This window comes from Eleginops maclovinus, chromosome 11, assembly GCF_036324505.1.
Source record: "Eleginops maclovinus isolate JMC-PN-2008 ecotype Puerto Natales chromosome 11, JC_Emac_rtc_rv5, whole genome shotgun sequence".
NCBI classification, from domain to species: domain Eukaryota; kingdom Metazoa; phylum Chordata; class Actinopteri; order Perciformes; family Eleginopidae; genus Eleginops; species Eleginops maclovinus.
Genome location: NC_086359.1, coordinates 21,710,395 through 21,722,659, shown reverse-complemented (window position 1 = coordinate 21,722,659; position 12,265 = coordinate 21,710,395). Strand labels below are relative to the sequence as shown.

General features: G+C 39.4%; 1 protein-coding gene across 1 annotated transcript; it reads left to right on the top strand.

The window, feature by feature from the left end:
- Window positions 1-1,689: 1,689 nt before the first annotated feature.
- Window positions 1,690-12,237, top strand: LOC134872608 (short transient receptor potential channel 2-like). The gene is made up of 13 exons (XM_063895988.1): window positions 1,690-1,893; window positions 2,357-3,049; window positions 3,129-3,329; window positions 3,429-3,593; window positions 4,207-4,381; window positions 4,455-4,655; window positions 5,916-6,078; window positions 6,181-6,273; window positions 8,922-9,114; window positions 9,192-9,319; window positions 9,404-9,476; window positions 9,569-9,686; window positions 10,550-12,237. Exons 1-13 carry the CDS (start codon window positions 1,879-1,881, stop codon window positions 11,404-11,406), a joined length of 3,075 nt encoding a protein of 1,024 aa, XP_063752058.1. The 5' UTR covers window positions 1,690-1,878; the 3' UTR covers window positions 11,407-12,237.
- The last annotated feature ends 28 nt before the right edge of the window (window positions 12,238-12,265 follow it).

Sequence of the window (12,265 nt, the reverse complement as noted above, 5' to 3'; positions counted from 1 at the left end):
TATGATTTTGTTGTTGTTTTCCTCTGCATATTCAAAAACGCAGATTATTGGCAGTGAAGAAGTGAATAACCAGCGGAAAGACTGAGCATTAAGATGTTTAGTTATGCTGTTTGTAATAGAGGGGGTTCTGACAATGCACTGTCAGGTGTTGTTTCTGGTTTGTGTGGCGAGTTTTCTTATGATGAAATATTCTGAAAAAAACATTTCTAATTGTACTTCTTCTTTCTCAGGATTCATGTGCCACATTTCTCTCTCTTCTGTTTCCCATCTGAAGGCTAAGATAATCATTAAATACTCTTAGAAACCTCACTTTATAACTCAAATAATCTCAACCAGGATTATTTATGATCAGGCTCAGAAAAAGTGACAGAGAAGAACATCTTCATTTCTTAATTTTAGTTGAAATCCCTAATTTAACCATATTTGACCAACCTTTTATCAAGAATAAATATGTTACAGTTGTAATTGCAATCCGCCATGTTTTTTCATCTTTATTTCTAGAATTGCAGTCATAACAAAATAGCCTTTGGTCTACTGTCCTTTTAGCCCCTCTGCTGGTGGATAGCCAGGAGCCAACCAGGTTTCACTTCCACACATGATCACAGACAGATGAATGAAAACATGTCACTGGAGTACATGGTCACATTTGGCTGTACTTGACTAAAAATGGACATTTTTCTGTCTATTGCTCCATGGTAAATCTATGAGTCCATCCTTTAAATGTAACTCATGCAACACAGTGCTTATTAAACACGTAATAGTACTAATTCAATTCAGTTCTTGTATTTAAATGTTGTATAAATATGATTATAATCAATCAAATCTACTTAAAGTATTGAAAGTAAATGTACTCAATACAAATAACTTCACTGAAAAAACTCAAACGTTGACTTTAATTAAATGTATTGTGTCAACAGATTTCACATTTCTGGATCAGGTTAGTTGAGAGCAATAATATTAACTTTAAATAAAAAACATTAGGTTCAGCTTAACCTAATACAGTTATGTGAAACTTGAAACAACACATTATAGAATTGGAGTATTTTTAATGTAGATATTTATTAGTTGAGCTCTATTTGTTTTTACTATTTTGTACCGGACTGCAACACATGAGTACATTTCCTGTGAGTGAGTATAGGCCTACTATTATTTTCTGTCCTAATTGATTGATTTTTATTTTTTCTCCGAATATGTGCCAGAGCTATCCAAACCACAAAATAATTACACCACCGATTACAATAGGCCACAGTTAATTTGACTATTACCACTGTATCCTGACAAAGAGCCAGTGCAGGGCAGAGGAGCGTCTGAAACCGTAGAAAGAAAAATAATCGAAGCAGAGAGGATAAGAGCTTAAAATGTTAACATTAAGGTGGAAGAAAAACGTTACTAAGTATATTTTCAGTCAATGAACTCCCTTAAAGAGAGCTACTTTAAAAGTGAAAATAATCAGTATATATTTCACTTGTTTTTCCCTGTGCTGTGGACTCCCTGCGGCTCCTCTGGGACGATCGCTGACAGCTGCTGCCTGCTCAGTAACAGCTTCCTTAATTGTAACATGGCACTGTTTCCAACGGGAGACCTGAGTTCATTTCTGTTTGGATGCAGAAACACTTAGGTTTAGGCCCAACCAAGCATGAGACACTTTAAACCGACTATGTTTTTAATTGGCCTTGCCCCATGGGGGGAGAGAGAGTGTGTTATTGAGGTTGGTGGGGCTGTCTTCATGTAGTCAGCTGGTGGCACATGAACGTGGGACACCAAAGTGCTCAGTTCTGCTCTTTCTGAAACCTACTCATATTTTTGTGAATCCAGAGAATGTGATCGTGTTGTGAGTTTAGGATCTACTGCTCGACATCGTCCTCTTTTTCATCAGGGATGGAAAACCTCACGGTAAGCAAAGTTTCATTCAGTTGGGTTCGTTAAAAATGTGTAAGTAGATCTAACTCTTGGCCAAAGGCCATATCTAAATCTGTGTTGCTCCAGTTTCATTTCAACTGTTCATTTTATCACGCAGTCTCTAAATGTTATTCATTTCAGTGATGCACTACTTTTAGAATTTTTCATCCCATACATCTGGATTTAAAAATGTGTTGTGATGTGGTGGTAAACCTGAAAATACTGTGCTAACAGTTATTAAATAACTCATTTTACATTTAGTTTAGTTGTTTTTTTACTTTATATCCTTTATAAAATATACCTTAGTTTTTATTGATCCTTTAATTGTCTCACAAATCCAGGCTATAATTCCATCTTCTGAAATCAAATTGGAACTTAGTTTTTTCCTCCATAAAATCTGACTTTAAAATCATTAAATGTCTAAATGCACATCTGGGTCTGCTGTCCTGTCCCCCAGCCAGAACAATGGCGCGAGATTATGAACAGGAAGATGCGCTTCCCTCCGGAACTCATCAGTGCCATCCAGGAGGGGAAAATAGAGCTGCTGTGTAGTCTGCTGAAGACCGGCGATGGCATCCTCCGCCAACTGGATGAGTCCGAAGACCGTCAGTGGAGGGAGGCCCTCAACCTCTCCATCCGCCTGGGCAACGAGAGCTGCATGGACACCCTCTTGCAGGGGGTCAAGTTCGACTTCCGGCAGATTCACGAGGCCCTGCTCGTGGCTGTTGACACTAACCAGCCCCGGGTGGTAAAGCGCCTGCTGGACCGCCTCGACCAAGAGAAAGGTAACAAGATGGATGTGCACTCCTTCTCCCAGGCCATCTTTGACCACTCCATTGACAACTCCCAGTTTGCCCCTGGAGTAACTCCTCTGACTTTAGCCTGCCAGAAAGACCTGTATGACATCGTCACCATGCTTACCCGGAAAGGTCACGTCATTCCGTGGCCGCACAAGATATCCTGCACCTGTCTGGAGTGTCGTAACGGCCGGCTGTACGACCTGCTGAAGTTCTCTTTGTCTCGCATCAACACCTACCGCGGCATCGCCAGCCGCGCCTATCTGTCCATCACCTCTGAAGACGCCATGTTGAGAGCTTTTGGTCTCAGCAGGGAGCTCCGCAAGCTCTCGCAAAAAGAGCCAGAGTTCAAGGTCCGGTGAGATCTGCACACGTTCCTCACTTCCTGTTCATGTTGAGTGCCTGGGTTGTAACTTGACTCTCCTCCTACAGCCTCAGTACCTGGGCCTGGAGGAGCTCTGTCAGGAGTTTGCCTTCGAGCTGCTGGGCATGTGTCGTAACCAGAGCGAGGTGACCACCATCCTGAACAGCTGCGGAGACGAGAGCCAGGACTCCTTAGAGGAGCAGGCCTTCGAGGAGGGAATCCCAAACCTGTCCCGCCTGCGGCTCGCTGTCAACTACAACCAGAAGCAGGTAGCTGGATGCAGACGCAGCGGTCGATCAGAGATGAGAAAATTAACAAGGTCCAATCCATAATTTGTTTCTCCCTCTTTGTGTTTGTTTCTGTGGAAGTTTGTGGCCCACCCGATCTGCCAGCAGGTGCTGTCCTCTATCTGGTGTGGGAAACTGTCTGGATGGCGGGGCAGCAGGACGGCCTGGAAGCTGTTTGTCTCCGTGGGGATCTTCCTCACCATGCCCTTCCTCTGCCTCGTCTACTGGGTCGCTCCAAAGTCAAAGGTCACATCACACGAAAATGTCACAGACTTCCAGGAGATACAGGAAAATATAAATAACACACTATGCATTTGCACAGAACATGAGACAATGGACCCCTGGGAACAGATAACTTAACTAAATAACTTTATATATGCAAAACCTCTTTTTCTGTTTTGTAGTCGTTTATTATCTCGTATAGGGTTCCTATAGATCTTTAAAATGTAATAAATGCTTTTAGTTCTTTTATAAATAAATAAAAAGGTCCTGACTGGTATTTAAATGTCTAAAATGTATGTTCAAGTACTACTAAAAGAAACATGGAAACTTGTTTTTATCAATTGTTTTTTGTATATGTGAAAATAATTGGTAGGATCTAGCATACTTTAACATCATTTACCAAATGCCTCTTGCATGAAAGTCACACAGATGTAGATGGAGGAAACGTTTAGCAAAAAAATTGGCAGTAAATTGAATTTGGAGTGGCAATAAAAAAAGGACTTAACTTACCTTGGCATGGTTACCCTGGCATATTTTATGTAATCTGACAGGGCCCCCCTTACCTCTTGGGCCCATTCAGAGAGCCATTCATGCATGTGTAAATTGGCCCTAAAATCGTCTTTCTGTTTTTCACCAGGTAGGAAAGTTACTTAAGATTCCTGTGATCAAGTTCCTGCTGCACTCAGCCTCCTACCTGTGGTTCCTCATCACATTATTGGGAGAGTCAATAACAATGGAGATGTATCGAGAGAAATTTGCTTCCCGGGAGCAGAACATGCTGCACAGCTCCTTCCACATGGTGTGGGTGGTCGGTGAGTGGCCTAAAGTAACCATGCCTGAAGAACACACAGAAAAGCCACTGTTCACTAAGCGGTCTCATTGCAGGGTTCTTCTGGTACGAGTGTAAGGAGGTGTGGATTGAGGGGCTGCGCAGTTACTTCTTGGACTGGTGGAACTGCCTGGACGTGATGGTGCTCAGCATGTACCTGGCGTCCTTCGCATTACGTCTGCTCATCATGCTCAAAGGTTTTTTCGTGTGCCAGGATTATGATGACACAGCGGAGTGCGCTTACTTCACTCAGACTGGTGAGAAAATGTTTCAAAGGATTCAAATACTTTATTTGCCATTTGCACACAGAGTAGTCTCAGGCTCTTCCAAATATGCAACATACATTCTACCCTTAACAGAGAAAAGACAAACAAAAGGGCAATTGATATTGATTTAGGCAAGTTGCAGGAATAAGAAAAATGTGTATAAAACGGAGCAAGATTAAATTGAATGTAAAATTAAATTATTTACGGAACTGTATGAACAGCTCCAGAAAAAATGAAGAGACCACTCCACATTGTTCTTAAATCTTTGTCTCTACATGTATGGCAGACGTTCCAGTGCCTGTTGAAATCCAACACAGAGAAATGTTGTCAGTAGTTTATACAATACAATACAAAAAACATTTAACTCAAAGACATAACTAAATAAGAAAACAAGAGAAACTGATAATGCTGAAGTGGTCTCTTCATTTCTTCCTGGGCTGTAGATATATATATAAGGGATGGACCCAAGAATAGGGGCGTGGGGAATGGGGCTGTCTACAATCACATCCTACATGTAAGGTTCCTTAAGCTGCCTATTCTTAAGGAGGCCCCGGGATTAGTTCAGACATCTGCAACCATTTTTAAACCTGTCAGCTGCTGTGATGCATTCACTCTTCACAGTTAAAACAAAATGCATGAAACAGGAACACTGAAAAAACTGAAAGGTTGACTTTGATTAAATCTATTATGTCAACAAGTTAACATTTCATTAAAGTCAACCTTTCAGTTTTTTCAGTGAAGGAAGTCACTCTTCCATCCACTTATGAGTAGGGCTGTACTGTAGTTACCAGCTTTAACATTTAAACGCCGACATTTTATCTTCTTATTTTTGTGTAATTCATTGATATTTCTGCAGAAAAAGATTTGACTTCATTGATATTTAGCATAATACCATTTGTAGAATTACATTTTTTCAGCTGATATTGTAAAATATTATGACAGAAATGTGACACATTTGGTAAAGCCCTATTTATGAGGCAGGTCGCCCCTGCAGTTACTCATTTATCAAAGTCCTTAAATTAACACTTTGAGACACAAAATGATCATTTGTATATCAATTACTGACCCTGTGTGACCTTGAGTTATTAAATAGAACTGAATTATTACATAAAATAATCAAAAGACAGGGAAAAGTTTGATAAATCATAGTGAGTGTTTAACATCAGTAAAACTAAATCAATTGCACTCTCTCACATCTCACTTCTTCCCATACCCATGGCTTTTTGTCTGATCATGTGATCTGTCCTGCAGTGCGTGAAGACTGGCGTCAGGAGGACCCCCAGCTGCTGGCCGAGGTTCTGTTTGCAGTGACCAGCATGTTGAGCTTTACACGGCTGGCGTACATCCTGCCAGCACACGAGTCCCTGGGAACTCTGCAGATCTCCATAGGGAAGATGATCGATGACATGATGCGGTATAAACATTCTGTAGCTTAATCCTGCCTATTTCTATACTGATCACTGACTGAGGGGGAGTTCGGAGCACCTGATGACAATGTTTTGTCTTTCTTTTTTAGATTTATGTTTATATTGATGATCATCGGAACAGCCTTCCTCTGTGGCATCAACAATGTCTATGTTCCTTATGTCATCTCTCCACATCTTGGCAGGTATGAATAAAGGATTCTGTTCTTAAAGCTGAAGCGGTTAGCACTGTGAACACAATAACACAATGTTGCTGGCTCGATTAGTCACACAATCATTGACGCTTATCGTAATGATCAAAATCAGTCTAAATACTGCATTGTTTGTTTCTCACATCATCAAAAGTAATCCAAGGAATATATTTGTATTGCTTCACTATTGAAATCCCAATGTGATTTAAGAAAAAGATCCTTTAAGTCATTTTTACATTTTAAATGAATGACTTGTAGTACTCGAGCTAACTAGAAACCATGTCAAAATAATGACTTAGTATCTAAATAAGTTCATAGGTTATTTTGAGATATACTACTCGTTTTTTGAGAGGTCATTATAATGACAAACAGGGTCTTTTTTATTTCACATCACACCGCAAAGTTTCATCTTACCTTAATGTTTCTACTTCCCAAAAATGTTCATAAGCCCGTAGCAGCAAATCAACTGAATCTCAAATGATGTACAGAAAATAAATCCACTACAACCAGCTCTCAAAACACTCAAAAATCCTACTGTTGTAAATCCAACAGAGGAAATATCAGACAGTTTCTGAAACTCATTTCATTTCATTTTTATTTGTTCCGCTCATGATGGTGCACAACATAAGAAAAAAAAAGAAAAGAAAATCAATTCACTTTCAAAACACAACTCTTTACACATTCCATGAGCGAAAAGGAGCAGGGGAAGAATACATCTTATTTAGCCTGCCCATTACTCAAAACATGAGAAAACAATCAAAATAGATGGTCTGTCAATTATAGTTTCTTACAACAAATACTTACAGTAACGTGAGAAAAGCAACAAGCGACATACACACTAACTCACAATCAACTAAGGAAACAGATTACCTGCCACTTCATAATACATATTTATACAACCCTTTAAATCATTCTGTAGACAAGTCCACAGTTTGACTCCAACCACTGAAATACACATCTGCTTTAAAGTAGTCCGTGCATACTGATGCTTAAAATCAAATGTCCTTCTTCGGTCCTCATCCTCTGAACTAAAAACAAACAGTTTTTGTAAATGTTCTGCTAATACTTTGCTTTTTGCCGTGAATATAACTAGTAGTGTCTGGAACTCAACTAAATCCTTAAGTTTCAAAAGTCCTGACTTGATGAACAGACTATTTGTATGTTCTCTGAAGTCCACTTTATGAATAATTCTTACTGCTCTTTTCTGTAACATAAACAATGGATTTATATTACTCGTGTACGTGTTGCCCCACACTTCCACACAATAGCTCAAATATGGCAAAACCAGGGAGCAGTATAGAATTCTCATTGCCTTGTAATCTAACACATGCTTTATTCAATACAGAAATATTCTTTGACACCTTTTTTTTTACATGTGCTACAGTATATGTGATTTCCATGTCAATTTGTCATCCATTGTCACACCCAAGAGCCTAAATTCAGACTCTCTTTCAATACAAACTCCATCCATTGACAGCGAAACTTTTTCACCTTTTTTTTATTAGCAAAAACCATAAACTTGGTTTTGTTCAAATTTAAAGATAACTTATTTTCATCAAACCATATTTTAAGTTTGGCCATTTCATTTACAATGCTTTCTGCTAAAACCTTTAAATCGTCTCCTGAACTAAAGAAATTGGTGTCCTCTGCAAACTACACAAACTGCAGTGTCTTTGATATCTCACATATGTCATTGATATACAAAAGAAAAAGTTTAGGTCCCAAGACCGAGCCCTGTGGAACTCCACATTCAATGTTCATACTCTCAGATGTTTTACCAGCAAACTCTACGTACTGTTGTCTGTTATCTAAAGAGCTACTTAACCAGTTTAGAACTATTCCTCGCACACCATATGTATGTAATTTAGAAATTAGGATGGTATGATCTATAGTATCATGCTTTTTTAAAATCAATTAATACGCCTATTGTGTATTTCTGACTTTCTTTTGCTGTTGTGATTTCTTCTGTTATTTTCATTGATGCTAAAGCTGTAGATCGGTTTGCCCGAACATTAAACAAAACAAATTATTCCTTTCAATAAATGTATCTCATTTTTGTACAAACAGTTTTTCAAGTACTTTGGAAAATTGTGAAAGTAGAGACACAGGTCTGTAGTTAGTAAAGCTGTGTTTATCTCCCATTTTAAATTGGAATAGCCTTTGCTATTTTCATTCTGTGTGGAAAAGTACCTGTATTAAAAGAAAGATTGAAACTATAGCTTAGTGGTTTGGTCATAACAGTCAATAGTCTGTTTCACTATAATCATGTCGACCCCATCACTATCAGATGAGGTCTTATTGTGGGATTTTGCTACAATTGATCTAATTTCCATTTCACTCACTTCTCCGAGAAACATGGACTGCAACACTTCATGTCTCACATTCCAGCCACTCTCTGTTTGCTCATCCTCATGTTTTTTTTATAGAATTTGCGAGATTAGGCCCAACATTTACAAAAAAGAATTGAATTCATTTGCCACTTCATTCATGTTTTTTATTTCCTTATTATTATCGTTAATGAAATAACTGGGCAGACCTGTGCACACGGGTTTATTTCCTATTACATCGTTACTAAGAACATACAGAATATATTTCAGCTCAATTGTGGTAATATTAAACACTCTCATCGTGCTTTGCTGCAGGTTTAATGAGACGTTCCACTTCCTGTTCTGGACCATGTTTGGCGTGGCTAACCAGGACTACGTGGACATGCCACGGTTTGTGTTGGCAGAGTTTGTAGGAAGGATTCTGTACGGCATCTTCACCCTCGTCATCGTCATCGTCCTGCTCAACATGCTTATCGCCATGATCACCAACTCCTTCCAGAAAATTGAGGTTAAGCGGTGTTTTCTTCTGTCACCCCTGCAATATAATCAAAGACTGTCACTAACATCCAAATACTGTTATTTCAGGATGATGCAGATGTTGAGTGGAAGTTTGCCCGGTCCAAGCTGTACCTCAGCTACTTCAGAGAGGGCCTCACCATGCCTGTGCCCTTCAACATCATCCCCTCACCCAAAGCTTTCTTCTACATCTTAAGGTGAGCTTTACAAACAATGGAAACTGCTGAGTCATCTCACTTTGTGTCTACCTCTTCATTTATTTATTTTTAACTCTGTTTCAGAGGTATCTGCAGACGAATCTGCTGCTGCTGCACTTCGAATTCTGAGAACAAATATCCTCCTATTACCTCTATGGTAAGTTTGTGTGTAATATTCATTAGTGTGACCAGAAAAAAGTTATATTCTACATAATATTTGCTAAACACTGTGATGTCATGTATTTTAAGACCAATGATAAGGAGTCTGAAGAGGGCAAGATACCTTACCGCCAGCAGGTGATCAGAGCTCTGGTGCAACGCTACATTGAGTCGGCACGCAGGGAGTTCGAGGAGACCAAGAGGAAAGGTAAGGGAGAATTTGAGTCAAATAATAGTCACACAGGAACGTCTGAAAGTCCTGTTGGGTCACGAAACAGGTTGAATGTCACCTACTATTTTTGATCCATCTCTCTACACTTTCTGAAGGAGTGTCAGATAGAAATCCTTTTGTTGTGTTCGAAAGCTGATTCCATTCATGGTGTTCGCGGTTCAATTTCAACCCATGATCTTACTCAGTCCAAAACACTCAAAAATAACGACTATCATCCAATATTGTTTTTATAACATCGTTGAAGTCAAAGATAAATCTTGTTTGGGCCAAATTTGACCCACAGTCACCCACAACAATGCACTGCTGGGACCAGAACACCAAATCATACACTTTTTTTTGGAAAACCTTCAGACCTGGCTAAAATTGTCTAAATGACTTTTGTAGTGTTTATATAGCTGTTGTGGAGGATATCATGCCTTGTTCCGATAAAAAAAACTAGAGGGTAGTTATTATATCACTTAACTTGAAATGGGTCACGGGATACCCGAACACAACATAAGGGTTAAATTATAAATGATATAAAGGCCTTTTATATAAAAGCTCTTTATTTTTCTCAAACTGACGCTTCAAGATGTCCCGGCCATTAGCCTATCTATACATTATGTTGGAGCGCTAGCCAATTGAAGTGCAAGTCTTACATAGTGATGTCATTATTTTACGGATGAAAACAAAGGAGTCCAATGGAGGCGATCAGGCGAGAGAAACTCCTCTGGAGGGTACTTTTCTTTGCAGACCATTTACATGCACAACCTATTGAGCACTGTACAGGGAAGGGAAATGCACAACAGGGCCCCTTTTAAAGTGCCTGCCGTATTGTGAATGTTTTTCTCTTCCCTCAGATATCGGCAATCGGATCACTTTGCTGACCAAAACAGTCAGTAGGATGCACGGGGATATTAAGGTGGTCCAGCAGCTTCTGACGGAGGATGGACACACAGCAAGTGACACAGTGAACAAGGATGCCTCCTCTTTTCTGGGGAAATACATAATTGGTGCCAAAAACAATTTTGTAGGATTTAACAGCAGACCAGACGAGAAACCTTCACCACTGAAAGTGACAGTACACAATGGAGAGAAAGGGGGGGTTCAAGAAAAGATTGAAGCAGATACAAATCAGAATCATGTGGTTGAATGTGAAGCAGAGGGATCAAAGCAGGTCACAGACTGTGATGTGGTGAAGATGGAGGAGGGGAGGGCTGAAACTGAGCTAGGAGATAAGAAGGAAACTGAGAAAAAAGAGCAGACGGAAGCAGACAAAGGGGAAAATAATGAATATGAAGTTAAAGTGGTAGCAGGGACCAGTTTTAATCATGTAGAAAAGGAGTCAAAACCCAAGGCAGAAAAAAGAAAGGAAGATGAGAAGCTGACAGGGGGGAAGGCGGGTGAAACACACACAGATACAACTCCAGACACAGAGGAAAGCAAGGGAGGCAACAGTGACAAGACAGAAACAAAGTCAGTGATGAACAAGCTTAAAGACGTAGAGCTGAAAGAAAAGAAAGAGGAGCCAAAATGGAAGCAGGGTAGAAAGTTTGAACCTGATGCGGCAGGAAAATGTGCTGTCAGAGAGAGCAATGCAAAGCCTGGAGCCAAAAAAAACATCCCGTCTCCAACAGGAAGCAACCTCTCTCAGGACACCGGCTTCGGTTCCCAAGAAGGGGACGGGTCGATCGACGGGACGGTAGTGAGGCCGTAGCCATGGTGTCCTTATCGTTATTTAAAGTGAAACATTTCAAATATTGGGAAATATATCCTTGCATGTCATTTTTATTCAGTTGTTGTACTTAAAACAAGATGTATTGTGCTAATGAATGAACTTCAGAACTGTTTCGTGTTGTGAAAAGGTAATCTAATGAGCTGCTAGCTGTAGTGCTAGCTGTAGCTTCATATTTACTGCACAGTGCAATCTAACTCTTCATCTAGCGTAATGCAAAACACAATTAGCTTAGTACTTAATTATGTGATAAAATTGTGAGGTAGTGTTGACAGTCAGTGAGCAAAAACCTGTAGCTTTCTCTCCTATGTGAAAGCTTGTGTTCCTCTAACGCAGAAAGCCTTTGACTTTCTTTTAAATAGTTATTTACATACATGTACATAATGGCAGCCCACGGCTCCGAACACTAGGATGGGTCAAATGCAGATTGTACATTTCCCCTCTGTGGGACCATGAAGGGTTCCTCCTTATAACATTTTTTTTTTTTGGCAAATGTTATCTTTAATTCCCAAATATCTTAATCTCGTCAGATTTACGCAATACAATGAAGTTATTCAGGGAAGAAAAGTCTATTAAAATCAGTTTAAATTTAATTTGTTTTTGAATTGTTTACTTTAAATGTTACAAAATATACATTACATATACACTATACATTGATAAGCAACAGTGACAGTAAAGTAGGGTTCTGCATCTTACTATTACCAAATGCACTAATGAATCTGCTGAATGTACTGACTTATAACTGCAAAATAATGTTTGTTGGGAGGGTTCTGTTGACATTTAAATATAAGAATGAGGTTAAACTGTTTTCAATAAAAGAATTGCACAATAGAAACTTTGT

Bases quoted from the DNA above. Each gene is read 5' to 3' on its own strand.
- LOC134872608 (XM_063895988.1), top strand. The intron at 4,656-5,915 runs GTGAGAAAATGT...TCTGTCCTGCAG, and splicing joins CGCTTACTTCACTCAGACTG to TGCGTGAAGACTGGCGTCAG. The intron at 9,320-9,403 runs GTGAGCTTTACA...ACTCTGTTTCAG, and splicing joins GCTTTCTTCTACATCTTAAG to AGGTATCTGCAGACGAATCT.